The sequence below is a fragment of the Tasmannia lanceolata genome, unplaced genomic scaffold (genome assembly GCF_043159265.1).
Source record: "Tasmannia lanceolata isolate RefF3 unplaced genomic scaffold, GAP_Taslan_0.1 ptg000015l, whole genome shotgun sequence".
Classification (NCBI taxonomy): Eukaryota; Viridiplantae; Streptophyta; class Magnoliopsida; order Canellales; family Winteraceae; genus Tasmannia; species Tasmannia lanceolata.
The window spans coordinates 28,702,209-28,725,408 of record NW_027518692.1 but is presented as its reverse complement, the minus strand read 5'-3'; the positions used below and the strand labels follow the sequence as shown (position 1 = coordinate 28,725,408).

General features: G+C 38.6%; 1 protein-coding gene across 2 annotated transcripts; it reads right to left on the bottom strand.

Annotated features, from left to right (window-relative positions):
- Positions 1–808: 808 nt before the first annotated feature.
- Positions 809–22,550, bottom strand: LOC143846088 (ATP-dependent zinc metalloprotease FTSH 5, mitochondrial-like). Of its 2 annotated transcripts, XM_077354504.1 has the most exons (8): positions 22,395–22,550; positions 18,229–18,316; positions 16,060–16,320; positions 6,938–7,174; positions 6,712–6,836; positions 2,850–3,326; positions 1,547–2,467; positions 809–1,007 (listed from the first exon to the last, which is right to left on the bottom strand). In XM_077354504.1, exons 1-7 carry the CDS (start codon positions 22,419–22,421, stop codon positions 1,556–1,558), a joined length of 2,127 nt encoding a protein of 708 aa, XP_077210619.1. In that variant the 5' UTR covers positions 22,422–22,550; the 3' UTR covers positions 809–1,007; positions 1,547–1,555. The 2 variants fall into 2 exon arrangements, with proteins under 2 accessions (XP_077210619.1, XP_077210618.1); XM_077354503.1 differs by lacking the exon at positions 809–1,007 and having other exon boundaries at positions 1,315–2,467.
- Between the last annotated feature and the right edge of the window lie 650 nt (positions 22,551–23,200).

The window sequence follows — 23,200 nt, the reverse complement described above, 5'->3', positions numbered from 1 at the left end:
TGAAACTTTGTTGAATATTCAAGGAGATTGCACAAATATGTGATACAAAGCATGCCTGTGTAGAGGTGATAGGGGGGATATTTTTACTTAGGAAATTATAAATATGCCCCTTTTCATTACTTCGGACACCCAGGCGCACTCTATCTATGACTGCAAAGAGGCAGCTGTACATCACATGGTAAGGACTGAATGAACCTGATTGCCACCATACACTGCACTGCACCTGGATGTCCCAAGTAATGAAAAGGGGCACATTTATCATTTCCCTTCTACTTATTGTTGGTCAGAATCAACCGCATTTTGTGCCTCAAAATTGATTTTCTCGCTCAAAGTCAACAACTAGTATAAAGTTCTACAAAGCCTTAAATACAGGACAATGGCCTTAGTGAATAACACAATGGCCCGTCCTACTAGGAATACCACTTAAAAATCCTCTCTAACCCCAATGCACATATATGCTTACAGATTGGGAAGTCTCGGCGAACTATGCAAGGGGTATTGAAGGATGCTTTGACGAGACCCAAAGGTAACCTGCCTCGACTAGAGAACATCCATGTCTTTAATGCTAGGTGGAGTGCCAAAACTGTTCAACTGCATAATTAGCCTGACCAAGGACAGATCTTGATTGTTCTAAAGAACCTTTTGCTACAATATTCTAAGCATATCTTTGCGTAATATTTCCCTACTTTCAAGGCGCTTGTTTGAGTCTCTTTATTGTAACTCTAGCCAAATAAAAAGAAAGCTATAAAATGCCCAAAGATTGAAAAGATGGGAGGCCAGCTTGCATTCTGTGCAATCCTAAGCACCATTAAAATCATGTGTTTTCAGGCTGATACCAAGCAGTATCAAACACACATCAGTTGATACAACCCTATACACCTGTTATTTTCCTAGTACACAATGATACAAAGGTCTGAATGTATCCTGCCCTTCAACATCAAACACCAACAAAGGAGGTGATTTCAGTGAGTTCAATCCACTACGAACACCTTCTGGGATATTGCTACCTGCATCATTGATATTTCCTTTCAGCTCTCTTTCAATGTAAAATGGGTGCAAATTACACAAAATTTACACCCATTCTTTCACTTAAAAATGGGTCTTTTTAATTACGTCCAAAGAAACTAAACATTGGGAGAGTAGTTGTCCAACTCTAGTAGTACTCATTTTCCTTCTTATTCTTGAATGTCTGCTTCTATTAAAAAAATTATTGTTTTCAAAGCATCCCTCCTAGGCCGAGGATTACAAATTTGGCACCCATCTTACGAAATACAATTCCTACAAACACATCTAAGCGAAGTGAAAAGCTTGTCATAAGTCATAAGTTCAAATACTATTTAAATCCCTGCCATTAATTTTCTACAACCTGGGTTCACTTTCAAACTCAGGGACTTAAGGGTTTAAATACGGTTTTTAAAAGAAGAGAATCTTAATTGGTTTTAGGGCTTTCTGCTCATTTCTACCTCAAAGATAGCCAGAAGAGCCTGTAGTAGGACACCATTACTATACAGATAAAAATCACAAAAAACAAAGTAACTTTACCTACCCATTTGCGTTAAGATCCTACTGGTTGGGCAACACCTTTAGCCTTTGCCGCCGCAGCCGAAGCCGCTGCTGCGGCAGCCGCCGCAGCCGAAGGGGTGGCCGACGGTGGCACATGCATAGCAGGGGAACTGTTCTGAGTTGCAACTGTGTGTTCTTGTTGTTGCTGTTGTGAATTCAACTGGGCAAGAAGGCTCTTTATCTGACTCCCAGTGAGTGTCTCCTGCTCTAGAAGTGCATTCGCAAGGGCGTGAAGTTCTTTCCTGTGTGTTGTGAGGATAGTTTTCGCATTATTGTAAGCCCTCTCCAAGAATTTTCTCACCTCCTCTTCGATAAGTAGCCTCGTCTCGGTACTCATGCTCTTCCCATTGTCATCATAGTTGTGGGACACTAGCCCCACTAATTGGCTCATCCCATACTTGGTAACCATCGCTCTCGCAAGAGATGTTGCTTGTTGGAGATCAGAAGAGGCACCGGAGGTCACCTCGTTTTCCCCAAAGATGAGCTCCTCCGCAACCCGCCCGCCCATACAAACATCGAGCCGGGCAAGCATTTGCCTGCGAGACACACTTGTTTCATCCTTATCAGGCAACTGGGCTACCATACCAAGGGACATCCCTCGTGGAACGATGGTTGCCTTGTGAACTGCTAGAGCACCATCGGTGTGGATGGCTACGAGAGCATGGCCACCCTCGTGGAAAGCTGTTAACCTTCGCGATTCATCAGAGATCACAGCTGATTTTCGCTCGCTTCCCATCATGATCTTGTCCTTTGCAAACTCTAAATCGGTCATACTTACTGCTTTGGCCCCGTCCATTGCGGCCTTGAGGGCCGCAATGTTCACCAAGTTTGCAAGATCGGCCCCAGAGAATCCAGGTGTTCCTCTAGCAATGATCATCAAGTCTACATCATCTGCCTTCAAAACCTGTAACAAGAGTGCGCAGGGTTGGACGTGAAACTCATGCATGTAATTCAAGCCTAAGTCACAAATATCGTTCTCGGGAATTTCTTGGCTGGGGAAAATCTCAGGATATATTATTTTTTTATTCAGGTTTATATCGGGAAAAAACTATGAGTAATTTTTAAAACAAAATATAAAAAAATATAGAAATTGAGAAAAAATAAACAATATCGTAAAATAACTGTAAAAAATCTTGATATTATCATGGTTATATTTTTTAAATTCTCGGGATTATTTCGGAATTTTGTCGCTTTATCAAAATGTCGCAATAAAATTCACTATATTTTGAAAATACAGGAGATATTTGTGACAGCTTCAAGCAAATATGGGATTAGAAAGATATTACCTTTGACATGTGAGACTCCATAATCTGCCTTCGCCCTTCAACATCTGGATTAGGAACAACTATGTGGCGGTCAAACCGTCCCGGTCTCACCAGCGCTTTGTCCAATGATTCTGGGAAGTTGGTTGCAGCAATCACAATAATCCCTTCATTTTGTTTAAAACCATCCAGCTCAACAAGCAATTGATTCAGAGTCATCTTCATATACTGCTGATCCTTTGGGTTGCGGCTCCCACCAATTGCGTCTATCTCGTCGATGAAGATTATACATGGAGAGCGCTTCTTCGCCGCCGCGAAAAGATCCCTTACCCTCCTGGCTCCCACACCCACAAACATCTCCTCAAACTCGCTACCACTGCATGAAAAGAAAGGCACTCCAGCTTCTCCCGCAATGGCTCTTGCTAACATGGTCTTACCCGTGCCTGGTGGACCCACAAGCAAAACACCCTTGGGAAGCTTTCCACCCAGCCGGGTGAAACGCTGTGGAAATCCGAGCAACAAAAATCTAAAATAAGGAAAGATGAACCTCCCGGAACAGTTACAGATTCAAAGAAAAAAAACAGTCATGGGGCAACTCATTAGCCACTAGCAACAATGCATTGGAAATGAATAAAAATTTGAGCATGTACATCCCCAAGTCTGCACTTTCCAATCAAAAAAGCCAACGAAGACTTTATTAAGAAAGAAATTTAAAAATTGATACTGAATATAAAGCTAATCATACCGTTGAAGGTTGCTTTTGGACAAATATCCAGAGATTACAAATATTGGAAATACTGGATCACTTAAAATTGAAGGCTGACTTCCTATAACACTAGTGCCGGCGCAAAGCTGTTTGTAGGCGTGGGAATAGAATGATTGAAAAGAGAGCTTGCCCAAGGCACAAGAATACCATGAAAAGAGAATAATAGACAGGAGAACTTGCCCAAGGTAAAACTATGTTGGATCAAAAGAGAATGATTGACAAGGTAGACTTGTCAAAAGAAGTTTTTGCCTGACTTGATAGACCCTAACCATGTCGACATACGCGAGTCAATGATTCGCTCCTAATGTTTTTATACAAGTATAAGTGACGCTTTTCACAGTAAATGAAAAAGACCATTTCTTTCCTGAAGTGTTTTGAGAGAGTTTTTAAGAGGGCGCTATAGCATCTAAGCATTTAAAGGGGGGATTTAAAGAGGCTAACATATAGATAGTTCCACATGTAAAATGAGGTTTGATTCCCATACGTATCTTCAAATGCACTTCTCGCTGACAATAATTTACAGGGTCTTAAAAAGGCTAAATTTAATTTGTAGACTTTTTTCAAGGTTCCTTCAAAACATGGGGAGCTATAATTCTGACAGAGATAAAAGTCTTGAACAACTAGTAGAAATTTAAACTAACAGCAATAATGGCAACATAATTTTACAGCACAATCATCATAGCAAAACTTGAAAACACAGGTTGCCATTTTCCAGAATTTTTCTTCGCAAATAGACGATATCACTGTCTGCTTTAATCAACCGAAGAAATATAAAAAATAAATCAACAAGTGTAGAGAAATCTTACTAGATCCATAACACTCGAAATAATTGTAGCGTCACCTTACAAAGATTTGAAAATTGGAGAGAAAAAATTACTCTCTAAATAATGTCAGAAGCTTCAAAAATTACAGCAAAGGAGTCCTTATACCACTTTATGACTCACAAAGCCCTAGGCTAATCTCCACCTTGATTTGCTAACCCTAAAACACCTTTTTATCCATCTGAAGAAGATTGCTAAGACCCTTGTATAGGAAAACCATAATCCTAATGTTCATATGGCCTGAAACCTAAGGCCCTGTTCATTTAAGACTATGACAACCGATAGTGAGTGCCAAACCGATTATTGGACTCAAATTTCCAATAATCAGTTTGGCACTCACGATCGGTTGTCATAATCTTAAACGAACAGGGCCTAAAAAACTATTTGTTTGCCGATTGTAAAATTCAGGTATAATCCCCCATTTTAAACAAGGAAAATTTTCCTTTTCCAAGTCACAGGGCTCACATTAGATAGGATCAGTCATCATAACTTAGAATAATTTAAGTTAAATTTTGAAAATACCCAAACTACCCTATTCTGACCCACCTCTTAAAACCTTTGTGACTTCTTTACTGAAGAGGGGGGGGGGGGGGGGGGGGGGGCTAATCAGTTAAAGCTAAAAGTTGCTAAACGCCCAAAGCAAAAAGGTCAACACTCTTGGAAACTAATGCAGAGAACCCTCCCTAACAACTTATGACCTCCTCTTTTTCTTCTTTCTTTGTTTCTTTTCCCTTTGTTATTGTATTCTTTGATCTTGCAAGGAAATGAATATGCTCCTGCATCCAGTCAAATTTGTAGAGTTTACTCCTATATTCGACACAGTAGATGGTACGTAGTAACTATGTGCTTATAGTTTTGGAAACAATTAAAGGCGGAACCATGAGGATTTTCATAAAGGCAACCATCATCCCTGTTAGTGGTTGTAGGAGCTCCTTAGTTTTGACATATTATGTTGTTGCAATTAACACCTGCGTTACACAACGAAGAAAAATACAGTCTTGGCTGCCACTAAAGTTTTAGATATGTTTTTATTTGACAATATTTTATAAGTACTGTTCATGCATGGTAAAACAAAACAAAAAAGAAGCATGGAGATAATCGACTTAAATCTAATATTGCTTCTTCAACGTACATGAAGAAAAAGTCCAATGCTGAGTCAACCAGAAAAAAATATTAAAGAAACATTTAAAAAGAAAGGCCCCAAATACTATACAAAAACTGCGCAGAAATATCATAAATAAATATGCATGATTGTACACAACATGGTGCATATTATATAGTGTACTAATATATTACATACTTCAAAGATGTCAAACATTGTCACCATGAGGCCCGTACCAACTAACGAATACCCAAGTTTCTTACCATTTCACGCATCTGGGTAATTAAAATAACAAGTACTGTAGAACAATAGGTTTCAGGCATCTGTTTCTTGCATCGTTTCCCTGTTTTGTTTCTCAATATAGCAACTATGATTGGAAATGTGAGATACTTCCAAGTACCAACTATATTTCCATTTACATTTTTTTCTCGATGATGATAATGGTAGGGAAGGTCAGGGAAAAATACTCCACAGTACTCTCTTTTTTATAAATTCATAATAACATATGTATATATACAATCAGTCAGACAGATATAAACACATTGCTATACAAATACTAAATTTAAATGGGTTGTTATTGTTTCCAAGTTTATATATTTAACAATTAATTGCTTACAGGTCCCATGTTGTAAATTCAACATTGGATGTGCTACTGCTGGGTATGTTGTGAAGTATGCTTCTTGAAAAACCATCTCATATATCTCAGTATCAGTGTCTAGCTAACATAATTTAGATTTTAGGCTATACATATACATATATAGATCCATACACGTAAATACAATCAGACAGTCAGATATACAAACATTGCAATGAAAAAACCAAAGTTAAATGGTCTGTTATTGTTTGCACGTTTATATATTTAACAATTAAGTTCTTACACGTCGTATGTTGTTAATTCAAAATTGGATGTGCTACTGTTGGATCATTTGGGAAGTATATATACTCAACTCAACTCAACTAAGCCTTTGTCCCAAACTAGCTGGGGTCGGCTAATGAATCCTTTAGAAAATTTTCATGAAGATCATTTGGGAAGTATGCTTCTTGACAAAACAATGGCATATATCTCAGGGGTGACACAAAAATCAGTGTCTGGGAAAAGGGAAAAAAAATGAGATTCTGGTCTCCCCTGGAAGCACACCCTTCAAAAAAAGAGTGAAACTTTTAAGTATTTTTATCATAACCGAACTACCCATTTACCTTAGGATCTCGAAGGTAATGAACAATTTCCTCCAGCTCAGCTTTAGCCTCATCAACGCCCTTTACATCACTAAATTTTGTGTTTGATTCCATGCTAGGTTGCACCTCTTCATTTAAACCGAGCCCTGTAAATTAACATAAAAATATATATTTTAATCCCACACAAATATGCCTCAATTGAATATTAGATGATTAGAAAGCTAAATTATCAAAGAGAGGATGTCACCTTTGCTGATTCCCCGGTCTTCAATGAGTGCTCCAACACCTGAAATTAGTAAAAAAGCTAAAGCAATTGTGCGGAACGTACGCCATAACTGCTCTTTGAAATGTCCACCCTCTGATGTCACCATATGAATTGGAGCGCTGGCAGTTCCAAGGGCACCATCTTTTGTAGACTGCCCTACACTTCTCAAAGCTGAAAGACCGGCAATACTTTCAGGCTCCCGTGATGGTTTAGCAAGTCCTGCAAGCAGATCTTTTCCAGTGTTATTCATAACAGTTTTCAAGGCAAAAGGAAAAAGTTTCAAGCACTTCAAGTGAAGCAACTAAAAAGGGCATGCAAGGAGACTAGACACCTGGAAAAGGAATTTGGTATCTAAAGGGGGAAGATTGACTTTGATTAAGGCTGTGTTGTCTAATATTCCTATTTACCAATTATCTTTATTCATGTGCCCTATTAGTATTGCAAAGCGTATCGAATTGATTCAGAGAAGGTTTTTGTGGGGATGATCGAAGGAAAAGAGGAGCATCTCTTTGGTCTCTTGGGAAGATGTATGCAAGCCTGTACAAGGCGGAGGTTTGGGGATCAGAAAGATCAAACAGGTAAATGATGCTCTCTTGGGGAAATGGTTGTGGAGGTTTGGCGAAGAACAGTCACAGTTGTCGGCGAAAGTTATTTGCGGTAAATATGGCGCAGATGTGGGAAATTGGAGATCCCTAAATCGTTTCAATAAAACAGGGGTGACTTTGTGGAGGGATATTTTGCGTTTGAGCTCAAGGTTCGACCGCGGCATCAAATATAGAGTTTACTCGGGGGATAGAATTTCTTTTTGGAATATGGTATGGTGTTCCGTCATTCCTTTAAAAGATTTGTTCCCTGATCTATATGTAGTGGCCGTAGACAAGCAAGCTTTAGTTAAAGATTGTTTCGAGTTTCGAGACAATATGGTGATCTGGAAGCCGCTGTTTCGCAGGAATTTCTTTGACAGGGAATTGCCCTCGATGGTCTCGTTACTTCAGGTCTTGGAAGGTAACTACATTAGTCCTTCAGGGGTGGATAAAAGGTTATGGGTTTGGGATTCTACGGGTTATTTCTTGGTAAAATCTTTCTACAAAGGACTGAATACGTTTGAGGAAAATCTTTCTGTTGCAAAATTGTGGAAGATTAAGGCTCCCCCAAGAATTTGTTTCTTTGGTTGGTCGGCGATTCAAGGCCGGATGTTCAAATTTGTCTCGGCTTTCGACCTGTGGGCGGGATGGAAAGTGGTTTGCAACAGTCATGTCCCCGATCCTAGAATTTCTCAGAAATGGGTCAATCCTCCTGTTGGCGTTTCCAAGTTGAACTTTGACGAATCAAGCTTGGGCAACCCCGGTCTAGCCGGGATCGGGGGTGCCTTAAGGAATTCAGATGGGGAAGTTGTGCAGGCTTATTCCGAGCCTATCGGTGTGGCAGATTCAAACGAAGCTGAAGTTAGAGCCGCATATCAAGGCATTCTGCTGTTAGGGAGCGAGAGGGTAGTGAACACTATTGTGGAAGGAGACTTGTTAAATGTCATTAGGTGGCTTAAGGGTTCAGCGGTCCCTCCTTGGAGATTTCTTCGTTTTTTCGATGAAATAAAGGATATAGCGGTTGGGTGCTCTGTCGCATTCCAAAATGTTAGGAGATCAACTAATGAAGTCGCTGACAAGTTGGCTAAAGCGGGTGCCGTCAAGCAGTCTCTGGAGCTTTACGACTTTCTGCCCCCTTAATGTCTTATTGTATTGTTTTCCTTTTCCCTTTCCTCCTTTGTATAATACTGTCATAGTGGGGTGTGTGGGGGGATTTTTCGGTCTCTCCCTTTTTAATATATTCAGTTACCATTCAAAAAAAAATGATTTGTAGACACAGGTACGAATGTCATGTGTTGACACTGACATGGAGTGTCGGACACAGCAAACCCCCAAAATTTAGAAACGGGGACACTGCTAAACTAGAAAGTATATGTAATCATAGTTTGTAGACATGGTCAAGTTTCGACACGGATATGAGTTGCCTGACATGGCAACATCTAAAAATCTAGAAATTGTGACACGTACAGACACATCAAATTATTGATCATTACACAAATACATGTCCACACACCCACATTATCTCTAACACTCCTCGCAATACATTTAAAAGTGTCCAAAGGAGTGTCGACACGTGTGGACAAGCGTGTTGTGTCAAACACGGCAGGACACATGTGTCAGCAATAAATTCAAAGTGTTGGCTAAATCATAGTCAAACCCAATAAACAGGAAAAATCGTAGTAAAAGTGAACGTAGCAAATGATAATAACAGAAGTTAACAGTGGGATACTGAATAAAATCCATTAAATAGGGAAATTTTGGAGAGAAGATAATAATGCCTATCCAGTAGAAATTGGGGATGTTTTTCTTTTTTTCTGAAAATGGTAGCCATTATATTGAAAAGGACCGAGATGGTCAAGTACAAAACAAGGGGGGGAGAGTCATAAAGAGCTAGGGATTCTTTATAGACCCCCTCTCTAGCTAAACCATCTGCTACCGAATTTGCCGAGCGCCGAACATGGTGGAAGACCATCGAAGAAGACTTATACCAGTCACACATCATCGAACCACCTATCAAACCGCCACGGGTGTTTCACAGATTTGTTTAACCAACTAATCAAATTTAAAGAGTCTCCTTCAACTATCACATTGGATAAACCATCCCCCTTCAAGAGCTTTAAACCTTGGTAAGCCGCATGCACCTCTGTTTCTGATGCATCCATAATTCCAATAGGCCCCGCAAACACCCACAGAATCTCTCCAAGATCATTTCGCAAAACTCCGACTACCCCAGCCATGCCAGTTTGAGGATGTTTTTCTTGTTATAAAAAATAAGTAAATTGACATAATTCTTCCTTTTTCCTTCTTTCTTTTCTTTTGGCGACTGAAGAAGATAAACAAAAAGACTAAGGTGGGGGCTCATGGGGGAAGAAAGCCCAGGAGGAATCTCCCAGAAAAGGCAAAGAAATGAGGCGAGGAGGCCAATCATTCCATCCCAAATAGACAGGGTCACAACTCCCATGTTTGATAGATGACTCGTCGCCACATTTGCCTCTTGATATGCATGCAAGGCTCTCCAACTGACAAGGAACTTGTGCAGGTACTAGCAAGCAATTCATCTTCCAGAACGGCACAGCCTCACGATTCAGCACAATGCTAACATTAGAGAGAACCACCCTTTTTTTGGGGATGGCAAAGATATTCATTACTGCGAAAAAGACCGAGAAGGTCGATACATCATTACAGAAAGAGATAGGGAAATTACAAGCCAATAAAATAGAAAAGCCCCCTTCAGTTCATAGGGGGATGAAAGGTCAAGGGGCAGAAAATCACATATCTTCAAACTCTCTTTAGAGACTCCATCCCTCGGTAGCCTATCAGCTTCGCTGTTAGCCAACCTCTTCACGTGCCTATGAGAAATTTGTGATCCTCCCACTCTATCTTGAAACTCATCAAAGAAGCGAGCAAATCTCCATGGGATAAAACAGGAGCCACTAAGCAATTGAATCACATTTAGAGAGTCCCCTTCCACAACTACTGTATCCAAGGCTTCTCTCGAGGACCTTGATCCCCTGATGAGCAGCTTGCACTACAACTTCGCAAGAGTTTGCAACTCCTATGGGTTCCGCAAAGGACCACCTCACTGAACCCGCTTCATCCCTCAAAAGACCCCCAATTCATGAAGGACCAGGGTTTCCCAAGCTTGCGCAGTCAAAGTTAAGTTTTAAAAAGGGGTGGGTGGTTGGCTCCCAAACCTGCACAATTTTTGGGCTATTCTCTAAGAGTGACACACCACACCCTCCATCCATTCCAAAGATCAAAAGCAAACACAAACATGAAGCAAGCAGAATCTTCACACACGAGATCGTTAGGGCTACCACTTTAGAATAGAGAAACGCGGAACTCTAAGGATGCCCTTTGAAGATGCGAGTGCTTCTCTCCTTCCAAATCATCCAGATCATTGCAAGGAAAGAGATGTTCCACAAGATCTTTCCTTTCTTCTTCCAAGAGACCAGCGACCAGCTTTCCAAAAGATCGATAAGATTGGCAGGAAACATCTAATACACGCCAAACCTGCATAAGAGCCCGCTCCACAGCTCCCTGGCGACTCTGCAATGCAAGAATGAGTGATCGACTGTCTCTCCAGTCTCAATACAAAAAGCATAATGATCGATGATCATCATTCTCACTTTCGCAAGAAATCCACTGTTTGAATTCTTTCGAGCAGGGCGGCCCAACCAAATGCGCAAACTCTAGGCGGCGCCGGGAATGTCTAGTGTTTGGCTACTCTGGACGACGAAGGCAAGACATAAGGTGAAAGTAGAAAGGTTTGACTAAGAATTCTCAAGAAGAGTTGTAGATCCAAACCCTTTTATCCACACCGCACTGCTTAATATAATACCCTTCTAGCACCTCAAGAAACCAAGCCACTAAGTTAAGCTCTCTGTCAAAGAAATTCCTTCTAAACATCGGCATCCATATCACCATGTTATCATGGCATTCATAACAATCAATCACCTGGACCTCCTAAGAAGCAACCATAGCAAATTGGTCAGGAAAAAGCGCCTTCAGTGGGGATAAGAAGCACCACCTGTCAAGGGCCAGGATTGTATTTCTCTCTCTTTTTCTTCTTTTAATTGTATTGACCATCTCATTCGAGGGGTTTTCTCCTCTTTTTTTCCTTAATATAATTCATTACCATTAAAAACATAAAGTCCCTCTTCCCTAAGGTCGTGGCAATGATGTCTGGATGTCAAAAATCAAAATAATCAGACGATCCAAACTGTTTATTTGGTGGGCCAGCTGTATCCTGTGGATCATCTCCATAGGATGATCCTAACACTCGGATCTATAGAGGTTTCTATTATGTGCAGCCCCTCTACAAATCAGAGAGTTAGGATCATCCTATGGAAATGATCTACGGGCTACAACCTATTTACATTGTGGCCCACCAAATGAACGGTTTGGATCATCCTATGAAAAAGGGCCGCACTGTGCTTATTAAAAACTACCGGACTTTACACGCATACAGCATATTAAATCTCCTATAACAGATTTTCTGAAGTTGATACAACGATTCCTATGGGTCCTAATCCACATGCATGGTTGCAGTATCCACTGGGAAAACCTAACTCTGAATTTGATATACAAAAGAATATATTTTGAGATTAGATAAAATTCCTCTAATTTCGAGTAGTTAAAATTCATGGAAGACATTTGGCTATCATTTAAAAAAAAAATCATGGAAGACATGAAATTGCTTTTCTCAAATAACACGAAAGGCTTAGGAAGGAGTGTTGATTGAACATCATCTTTACTATCTTACACATACTCAATTCCCAACTCTTTACTTTCTTCCACATCTTTTGCAACTTAGGGAGACTAGAGCCCTCCTCTTTACAAGATTTAAATTTAAAATCTTTATTTGCAAAAATACGATTTCTTGCTCCATCCTTTACAAAAGAATGTGTTCTCTTTCCACTATGAATTGCATCTCAATCATATTGTCATGGTCTCCCAAGCAATATTTGGCATGCATCCATCAAGACGACAGAACAAACTTCCTCTTTCTCTTTGTACTTCGGTCCAACAGAAACGAAACTAAACAGTGAAAAGTAAAAAGTACTCCATATCCTTTTGTATGCTATTGTAGCTTGTATGGTTTATGGTACTTTTCTTCTATCAATTGTAAATTGTACCATAACCCTTGAAACAATGTTTTCGTAGGATCGTTCATCAATAATAAGAATGCTCAGATTTCCCTCTCGAGGTACACCTTGTTTAAAAGATGTTAAATCGTTTTCATGCCTCCTCATTGATGACCACTAGAGGTGATCGATGATAACAATGTCTTTGTAATCAACAAACACTCTCCACTTTGATGTTCGGTAAGAGTATCAGCATGTCTATGAACCTCATTTAGAGAAACTTCTACATGAAATTTATCATGGCATTCACGTATCCATACCTTTATCCATGAGTCTCAATTTCATTCTCACACTCAAACAAATCCATACTCACTGTAATTCCATCCTTGATCTCGATCAACACAATCTCGACCTTGTTGATGAAAAAGGGTGATGTCAGTGTGTTTTCCATCATTCAACTCCCTTTAAACATCATATTTGTTCAATGGTTCCCTTTGACATGGAGGGTCCACGACCGACACAAGGCGATCTAGCCTCTACAACACCTTTTGGAAAATTTGCGCCAATCTATCAACCCTTATATGGGCACCAACAATCTTCCTCGATGTGATCATGGATCCTCAAATGATTTCCCGAATTCAACTTGCTCTAATACCAATTTGATGCAAGTAAATTAACAACTAGAAATCCACCAAAGTGGAAAACATGCTAAAGAATTTACAATCGCACAAACAATCCAATGTATCTTCACAAACAATGCCTAGGAGAAATAAAAGCCCACAAAAACCTACTTAAAATTGCCTAAAATAAATAAATATCACTACAAAACATCATAAATTATGATAACTGAGTTTGTAATTTTTCGTGATGATCAGAGCTCCGTAAGCCCACTATTGACATTTGGCATGCTGTTTCGATCGCCTAGGAGTCCATTTTTGGATCTCGATCGACCCTCCTCTTCTTTTGCAAGTCATCTTTGTTCATTAACTTTGCTTGCATCAAATTCTCAATTTCGCAATCGCCTCCACCAGGAAGAATAGGAAACACAAAAGTTCAGATTACCCAACACTATCTGCCTTAATCTCAAAGCAAGTTGCATTCCACCATGGTCTAAAAACAAAACAACAAACTAACAAAATAGCAAATTTAGAATCACCCCATTGCAGGACATAGGAATACTAAGGAACACTTCGGTCAAGATAGGAAAAAGCACTATGCAGAATAAATCTCATTATATCAAGGATCCTCATAAGACCCAATATAATAAGCACTTTCAGTATCAATCTTGACATCAATATTTGCAGCTATGCACAACAATGATGACACATAGGAAATCCTCTAAAAATTATGTACAAACCCTCTGACACACCAAAATCATTTTATGGGGACCATCCTGGGGCTCATCTTCTAATTTTTAAGCATCTTTAAGGTATTTTTTTCCATCCCTTAAGTTATAGGAGGGGTACCACGGTCTTTTCCCATCAAAATCACTTGAGTTCTTTGAGTGAGTGCTTTAAATAGGCGGAGAGTCTTTTAAGTCATTGGAGGGTATTTTGTGCCAAAAGTGTTAGTTTTTTGTTTTAGGTTTTAGAACTTTCTAGTTCTCTTTCTTTTATTATATAACGGTAGCCTCACAACACTTTTCTTTGATGCTATGCAGTGATGGAATGAATAAATATTTGAAGTTTTTTTCTCTCGTGTGGATGTGATACCTTTTGAAGTAAAATGCTTCATATTAGATCAGTTTTCTATCCCTAAACTCGTCTTTTTGTCTCTTTTCTTTTATTCTCTCTTTCTTCTAGTCCATCTTTCTCCTCTCCCATCATCCCTTCATCTCTTTCTCTCCTTTCCTATTTCATATCTCCACTTGCTTGTCTCATTCCTTCCCTATTCCTCTCCTTTCTTATATCCTTTTCACCCTCCCTCGGTTGGGTTCGTAAACCTCTTCAATTTCTACCCCTATCTCCCCCCTTCTTGATCGTGATCTTCTTGATCTTGATCTTTATCTCTTACTTGATCTTGATTATCTATTCTTTCTCCTTCTCTAGGTTTTCATGGATTCACATGATCAATTAAAGTACTCACTATTGCCTTTTCCATACTCTTTTGTTTAAATTAAAAAAAAATTAAATAAGGAGTCTTCTCCATACTTTTACCCACCCAAAATCAAAACCATCAACTAAAACTTCTACAAGAGCATTTCTTCTACAATAGCATTTTTCTACAAAATCAAAACCATCAAAAATGAAATTAGTACAGCTTGGCACAGAATGGTAGAAGAAAGCCATATTACAGTATCCTCTCCCCAACCAAGTTGCGCTTAATCATTGGCTTCAAAAACTATCATTGCACAAAAGAAACCCCAACCAGTCTAATATTTTTTCATTGATAATAAAACATTCACCGATACTGAGAAATGTTAAAAGAAAAAAAGATGACAACTCGCAAGAAGCTATGGGGAAGAGGGCATGGCCTTACGAAGCTACCATGAGCTTTCAAGATAATCAGCTTTCAAGATAGCATGTGTGGATAGGAGATGCCTTAAGTAAACAGACTATCAAAATTCGAGATATCATAGACACTAATACACAATATCCAAGATAGCTCTGGCATCCCATAATGTAAACAATTTGCAGCATTTACACACTCACAAACATAATCCCACTCTAGTTTTAGGAGGAATCTTCATATTATACTAATAATAATAATGGATTCCCTCAAATAAAAGTCCTCAGTATTCCTCAATTATACTTCTAATAATAATGGATTCCATCAAATAAAAGTCCTTTGTATTCCTCTCTGCTTTCGCTTAAAACTGCCAGAGATATCGTGTATAAGGCATGTCAGTACTTAGTAAATTACAAAAAACCTTCAGTAGTTATCCAAGAAGCATTTATGAGATGAAAATCATGGCAAATAAACAAAAGAAACGTGTATAAATACTCATGTCACTATACGCAAAACTGCATACATATTTCTAAAGGCATAATGCTTAGCAAAATGTCTATATGACATAAAAGGAAAAGAGTTAAACCCATTTTGTATCAATCAATCATTAATATAAAAGCAAAAATAGAAGCCATAATTGATAATTTACAATCTATTAATGAATAAATGATTAAATAATGCCATCTCCAACGGCTTAAGCTTTTGGAGTAATTGGTTGTTTCACATGGTATCAGAGCAAAGGTCTTGAGTTCAAAACTCCTTGATATTAAAAATCTACAGCCAACCTACCATTCAAAAAAAAAAAGGCCAATCCAAAAGAGGGGCCACATGTGCAGTGGACCAACCCTAAAAAGAGGGACCACACATGAGGGGGAGTGTTAAAGCATAAAAGATTAAATAACACCATCTCCAACGGCTTAAGCTTTTGGAGTAACTGGTTGTTGCATACAATCAATAGCATATTCTCTATCATCTTGCTACCAACCTCTCTGCAAAGTCTTGAGCAATGAGCTTTCATCCAGCCTATCAACTTTGACTAATGCTTTAACATATTCAGCAAGTGCCGACGGGTTTGAATGTAGTGAAGGCTGACTTTCAAATAGTCTTATCACTCCTTCTGCATCACTTCGGAAAAGCTCTTTCAGCAGTGACACCTCATTTCCTCCTTCTGCATCACGTACTCTGCGAGCAAAACTTCCAACATAACTTGACTGGAACCTTTCTTGAACACTCAGAATTCTATGCCCTGCAAACGGAAAGCAGATGCCAAGAAAAATTATTTGGATATAACTGCTTATTTTTTTGGTGTAGCCTTGTTTAGTATATACAAAAGTTAAAGAAAAACCCACATTAAGAAACGGAAAGCAGATACCAAGAAAAATTATTTGGATATAACTGCTTATTTTTTTTGATGTAGCCTTGTTTAGTATGTACAAAAGTTAAAGAAAACCCCATATTAAGAAACAACATTGCAAATGTATTGACACCACATTGAAGAAAAGTCATCCTGATATTTGCTGGATTATTAACTGATTTCTCCATCTCAGAATAAAGATAATTCCCAACTACAGTAAGCTAATCCATTGACCCTTTGGTAATTTGAACGATGCTGAAGTTGAATTAGAACAAAGAAGACACAATTACTAAGCACAAGAGCAAATGATTTCTCTACAATATTTTTTTTTCGAAAATATTCGCCAATTTTATGAAAAGAGAGAACAACGAGATGATCAATACAGAAGAAAGCAAAAAAGTACATCAAGAGAAAAACGACTAAGACAGAGAATCAAGGCGGGAGAGAATCATAAAGCGCCAGACTCCAAAGAAACTCCTCCTCTAGCTAAACTATCTGCCAAGCGACGCACATGACTCTACGACATTTTGGGAGCTTAAAACAGTAAATCAACAATATGTGAATCCCAAACAGACTCGAATGATGGGATAGATTCCAAGAAGCTACAAATATAAGCAAGGAGAAAGGTGCATTAAGAGAAAAGGTCATTACTGTTTATGATGAGAAAGCCTAACAGAATTGCACTTCTCTAACCATTTATCTTCTTGCATTGTAAATGCAACTGGGAGTTTCTTGCTCCCATTGGAATCCAGAGCAAGTCCTATCATTGACCCAAATGATGTCCTCTTCTTTTGAGAGATATTATCCCTAAAAAAATTCTTTTAAAAGACAAGTGGTTTATTTAGGGGAAAACTGGTACAGTTCCCAACACCATTTATAATGGACTAGTGTATCTACTTGTATTTTCCCATGACCACTTCAGTCACTTCACTTTATCTTTTCTTTACCCAGAAACTATAAATACAGCACTTTGATTATTGACTCGACCTATTATTTCGAAAAATCACTGAGCATTTGGAACTTATTGATTATTTCCCGGATAAACCAAAAATCAAGCTGAGCACCAAGATCAGGGACAATGGTTCAACAAATCAGAGCGAGGTCGCTAACAGTCAATACTAGTGAGCATAGCAATGGTTGTATAGCATGTTGGAGACCAACAATTCTGGTTGCAGCCTTGTATCACTCGATAATCTTATATGTTAGTCCACAGGCAATCTCATCTTAAAATATAATCATGCTGGTAGACTACCCAAATACCCAATATTTAGCATACAGCAGCCTGTACAACTCAAACATTGAAATCAGGAGCCCAATAATGCCAAGTACTGGCCGACAATTTAAGGTATATAAAGATCACCGGGTAAAAGCAATTTAATAACCTCTGAAATACACTCATCCATCTATTACAATATGAGGAATGATAAATGCAAAGGCGCCCTTGCATAAAGAGCAGGAAAAGGGCCCTTGATTATCCATGTCATTAAGTGCAACCGACTTTACTTTCTCAACCGATTTTAAAAGGTTAACGAAATGATGAGGATCCAATCAAGGGCCCTTTCCGGCTCTTTATGCAAGGGCACCCTTGCATCTATAATTCCTCATATAATATATATGAAACAAATCAAAATTGAAACTTGCAGAATTTAATAATGTAGGAGCTTTAAAAAATCATAAACGAAAAAAATGAAAACAAAAACAATAAGCTCGCAACGGAATGACAAGCAAAGTGAATGTAGCTATTTCTATTGAAGTGTTTGATAAGCTATGCGATTAAGAACATATCTAAAGAAAACATACCACTTCCAACTTGAAACTTGTATAAAGCAAGATGAGGTCTACCACTCAATTCACTAAAATATGGAAAGTCCAAATGCTGTTTTGCGACCTGTTAAAGAAAAATAAGAGTAAATTTACAATTGAAACAACATAATTCCTCAAGATATCAGAGAGAATGAGCAGCTTATATGAATCAAAGCAAGAAAGTACACACGAAAAGTAGGGAAGCAGAGAAAACATGAGAAAGTGTCTTAACAAAACAAAAGTATTCCTACATTTCAGTTTTCAATTTACAGATAGCACACATGCAAGCATACCGACGCAAGACTGCAGTCTATATAATTAGTCTTCTAGGTTGGGTTGTTTAATTTCATAGTGGTTTTGTGAATAAAGAACTGTGTTCCATCAAATCTTTTCTGATGATATCTTTCAAACAAAATCCTTTCCAAGGATTCTTGGTGAAATGAAGTTGACACGGTTTATATACGTGTGCGTGTGTGCGCGCGTGCACGCACGCACGCACACGCACACATACATATATGAACTCTCAGACGAGAAGAGGGATATGGTTGTGCCCGATATAAGGGCTGTTAGGGGTAAAATCGGTATATCCAGTTCCGACCCTCAATCCCCCTCTCCACCGCTCAGCTGCATCAAATACAACCCCCGCAGAAACACTCGGTAAGGAGCATTGATTGGACTTCCTTGATACTCCTCCCTCGAGCGGTACCGAACTACCAAGGGAATCAAACACAATCGCGGGAATCCCGCCCCCAAACGGGATATCCGGACAGCCGTTACACGTAAGGCGCGGACAATGAACTAAGAATAAACCTTTTACCAACAATTTCGAATGGGTAAAGGAGTATAAAAGTGACTTCTATTGCATACAGACCCAATTAGAACTCCAAGAGGATGAAAATCAGCACATAATTTGATATGTTTTGAGGTGTGCGAGTACAGATAAAGAATCTCGTTATGTTACAAATTATACCCGATCTGGACTGTATCAAATAGAGTCCAGTTGGAGGTGGAAGTAGAAGTCCATCTTGAAGTAAAAAATTTACAAAAACTATGTCCAAATACAAAACAGAAAATAATACCATTAAAAAAAACAGAAAATAATAAATAATGCGTAGTGGACTGACTAGATCCATTAAGGATGTGAGTGCCATAAATACGCACACAAGCTGTATGAATAAGCCGCATATGGGTAGAAAAGCTAAAAGTGGATCAAGCAGTTATAAGAACTTCCAGAATCTCCGAATACAATGTTCACACGGGGATCAAATCAACCTACAGTTGTATGCTTTGGGTGCAATCAGTTGGGACATTGACCAATAAAGGAAATAAAACAAAAATTAGTTAACATTGTGGATGGATCTTATATAGAAGAAGGTAAATATTGCAAAGAAACAGCATCAGAAGATGACACTCCCAAACTACAAAAAACAAGAAATTGTATACAGAGATGAAGGATAAATAAACCATTGCTATTGGACAAGTGATGTATGTGCCAAGAGCAGTAGATGATTGGCTACAACACAACATTTTACACGTGTGTATAGCCCAAAAAGCTATATGACGTCATTATTGAAGGCGGGGAGTTGTGATAACACAATCTTTGCAGATAAGTTTAAATAGGAAACCGAACTTTATCTTATATCTAGAAGTTAGCATGGTTGAAGAATGGAAAGATACAAGATTTTACATTTTGCATAGTTTCTTTATTGATTAGAGAAATATAAAGATGATATTATGTATGGTATGGTCAACATAGATACATGTCAGGTGTTGTTGCGAAAGCCATGGGAGTATGATCAGAAAAGTACTCGTAATGAAGATACGAATCCTAACACATAGTGCCAAGACACCATAAAAAAAAAAACACATCACACCAAGGTAACATGAAATAACACTCACATCCATGCGGGAGATTGCTGTTTCCAGAGGACGAGGAAGCAATCATATTCAACAATTTGATGGAAGAACCTACAAAGAATGAGGCTAATGTGGACTTGCAAGTCTTTCTTAGAGAACAAGTTTACGATGTCTACGCCGACGATGAGGGAGATTGGCACAACGTTGAAGGCATCTTGGAAAAGCGGATGGTTGCTAGAGGAAGAGTGCCAATTGTCCAATATCTTGCCCATTGGTTCCCGACAATTGCCCCGTTTGCGCAAAGGATTACTAAAGCAAAGGTTTCTACCCTTCTTTAAGGTTTGAAGTTGGTTGTTACCTTTATTAGTTGTTCATGGGTGTCAGAGGGCAGCCCCAAAAATGTAATTAGTCAGGCCTCCAAAGCTAAGTCGCCTAGAACATTGGCTGACCTGTTAGAGGAGATGCTGAATCAATGTGCCTTTGGTGGTTTCCTTTAAGCATATTATGGTTTCCTTTAAGCACGTAGTGGGAGAGCATGTCTCACTTTAGCTTTATATTTGTTTTGCTTCTAGCTAATTGTTGATCGTCCTTTTTATTCAGTAAATCTTTCATTATATATATATATATATATATATATATATATATATAGAGAGAGAGAGAGAGAGAGAGAGAAGACTAGCTTTGGTATATTGTTTCAGACACTAGTGAAAAACATATTTTGGTTTATGCAGGACAAGTGGTGATGATCAAGAAATTGATTGAGATTAAAGGTGCTCGGTCTAGTATGAAGTACCTATAGCTAGTAGATGCCCGAGAGCATGGGGATGGAGGGCGATAAGAGTATCACTATAACCATCTCAGCACTTTTTAGAGAGATAGAATCTTTAAAAGCAAGTTTAGTAGAGTTGTTTCTCCTGTATTCATTGAAAAGAAAATTCCAAGGCTGATAGTTTAGCAGATTCGAGGTTCATTGTACAGAAGAGTTGGGGTTCTTATTTGTAACAAATAGTTATGCTAGCACTTCTCCCTATATATAATGCATAGGAGGCAAATCTTAAGGAGATTTTTGAATATAATGTGATGGGAACTCAGTTCTACCTTGCAGTTATATGTTCTGTTCTTGTTGTAGCAACTCCATTCCTTTTCTTTTTTGCAATTTTATTACCTGCTAGTCCTTGCCGTAGGTTCATGTTCTTCTTATCTTTACTTTGTAACTGTAACGAGCTGCATCACTGCTGTTCAGACCTGGTTCCTTTTTTTATTTGAATAGCACCAGTTTCCTGTTTTTTTCTGAATTATTTTATTGGGAAATACCAATCCTCATAGAAGCAGCATCAACTGATAAAATTTCAAAACTGATGTTGATTTCCTGTTTCTTGAGGTAATGTTTGCTATCCCATATATCGTATGGGTAAGACCCAGAGTCCGAGAAAAATTATGCAGGAACCATTGAGAACTAAAAACATTTCCAGTGAGATAATTGAGGTGATTTATGTCATTACATCATATCTGATTTCTACCTGGAATTTTTCCAAATCTGATTGGATCACCCTGTGACAACTAGACCAATTTTTTTTATTGGCATGCCGGGTATTGTTGAAACCATGGTCATCATAATGATGGCACTAAAAACATGGGGTTTTTCACTCCCTTTCCTTGGGGGACTATTTTATCTTGATCAAGGGCAAAAATCTCTCACAATAAACATGCCATGATTTTACAAAAAAATGGAGACCATCTACTTCTGATCTCTTGTATATCATGAAGAAATTTCTCAATTTGGCATGACTAGACTTTCTAATACAGCTTTAGCATCTAAATTCACACCTTTCAGCTCTAACCTACTGTTTAAACATTTTTTTTTTCATAAAAAGAGATGATCCAAGATTGCACGACTACTCAATCCAAATACATCCCAAAAAAACTGGGTCTTTTGAAGTACAAGAAGCCTTATAATATAAACAAAGCAATTCCATTCAAGCAATCATTCAGCTAACAAAAAAAAAGCAAGATAACAAAATGATAAAAGGGTTTCCAAAAACCCTAGCCACGAAGTCAATAAACCCATAATAATAAATCGTCCGAGATTCACCCACCATAGCAAAAAGAAGATCTAAACGATAAAAAAAAGGGTTTCCAAAAACCCTAGCAACCATGTGATTAAATCCCTAAAATGATAAGAGGCTGCGTAAACTTTTCGAGAAGAAAAAAAGAATTTTTGGTGTGTTTACAGATTCAGCAAGAACAAAATACATTCTGAGAAATCAAATTCCAAGAAATCTCATTCAATCAAAAAAGGACCTGACCTGTGTGAGAACGCGCCTCCAAGCCATTCTCTCTCTCTCTCTCTCTCTCTCTCTCTCTGAAATTGGGAAAACAAAGAAATAGGGAAGATGAGGTGAATTCAGGAAATCTTAATTCTCAAGACCTTGATATCTTTCATCGGTTGAATATTTTATTTTATTTTTAGGGAAATGTTATCAGCACTACTGTATGTTGATGATCACACTCCTCACTTTATTAAATGTACGGTATGGCCCCACCATAGGATGATCTAAACCGTCCATTAGAAGGACCACGCCTAAATAGGTTGTCCCAAAAAATCATTTCCATAGGTTGATCCTAATCCTCCGATCTGTAGAGGGTTAGGATCATTCAATCTCTGTACAGATCGGAGGGTTAGGATCAACCTATGGAAATGAATTTTTCGGCACAACGCATTTAGGGTGTGGTCCATCTAATGAACGGTTTGGATCATCCTATGGTGCAAGCCATACCATAGTGAGGGAAGTGCGGAGTGCTGATAACATTTGATAACATTTCCCTATAATTGGGTCGGGTTGGTTGGGTTATGTTCGGGTTCACCTCGGGCAAAACCAAAAAAAAATATAAGAAAAAAAACATAACCCAAAGAAAATCATGATAGAATTAGAGGACGGAGATCGGGTTGCCAATGCCTCAACCATAACCCAACTTGAGCTAAAATCGGGTTGAACCGGACAGCCCGACGCAAGTCGCACCTGTAGATTCAATTCAAAGTGGGTATTGTATAGACGACCTGGGTCCATTTGGAGTATCTCTTGTAAGATACAGATACAGCACTTATTTAATC

Excerpts from the sequence above, each read along its gene's own strand:
- LOC143846088 (XM_077354504.1), bottom strand. The coding sequence starts at position 22,421 with ATGGCTTGGAGGCGCGTTCTCACACAG. Across the intron at positions 16,321-18,228 it reads CAAGTTTCAAGTTGGAAGTG|GGCATAGAATTCTGAGTGTT; the intron begins GTATGTTTTCTT and ends TTCCGTTTGCAG. Across the intron at positions 6,837-6,937 it reads AGACCGGGGAATCAGCAAAG|GGCTCGGTTTAAATGAAGAG; the intron begins GTGACATCCTCT and ends GTTAATTTACAG.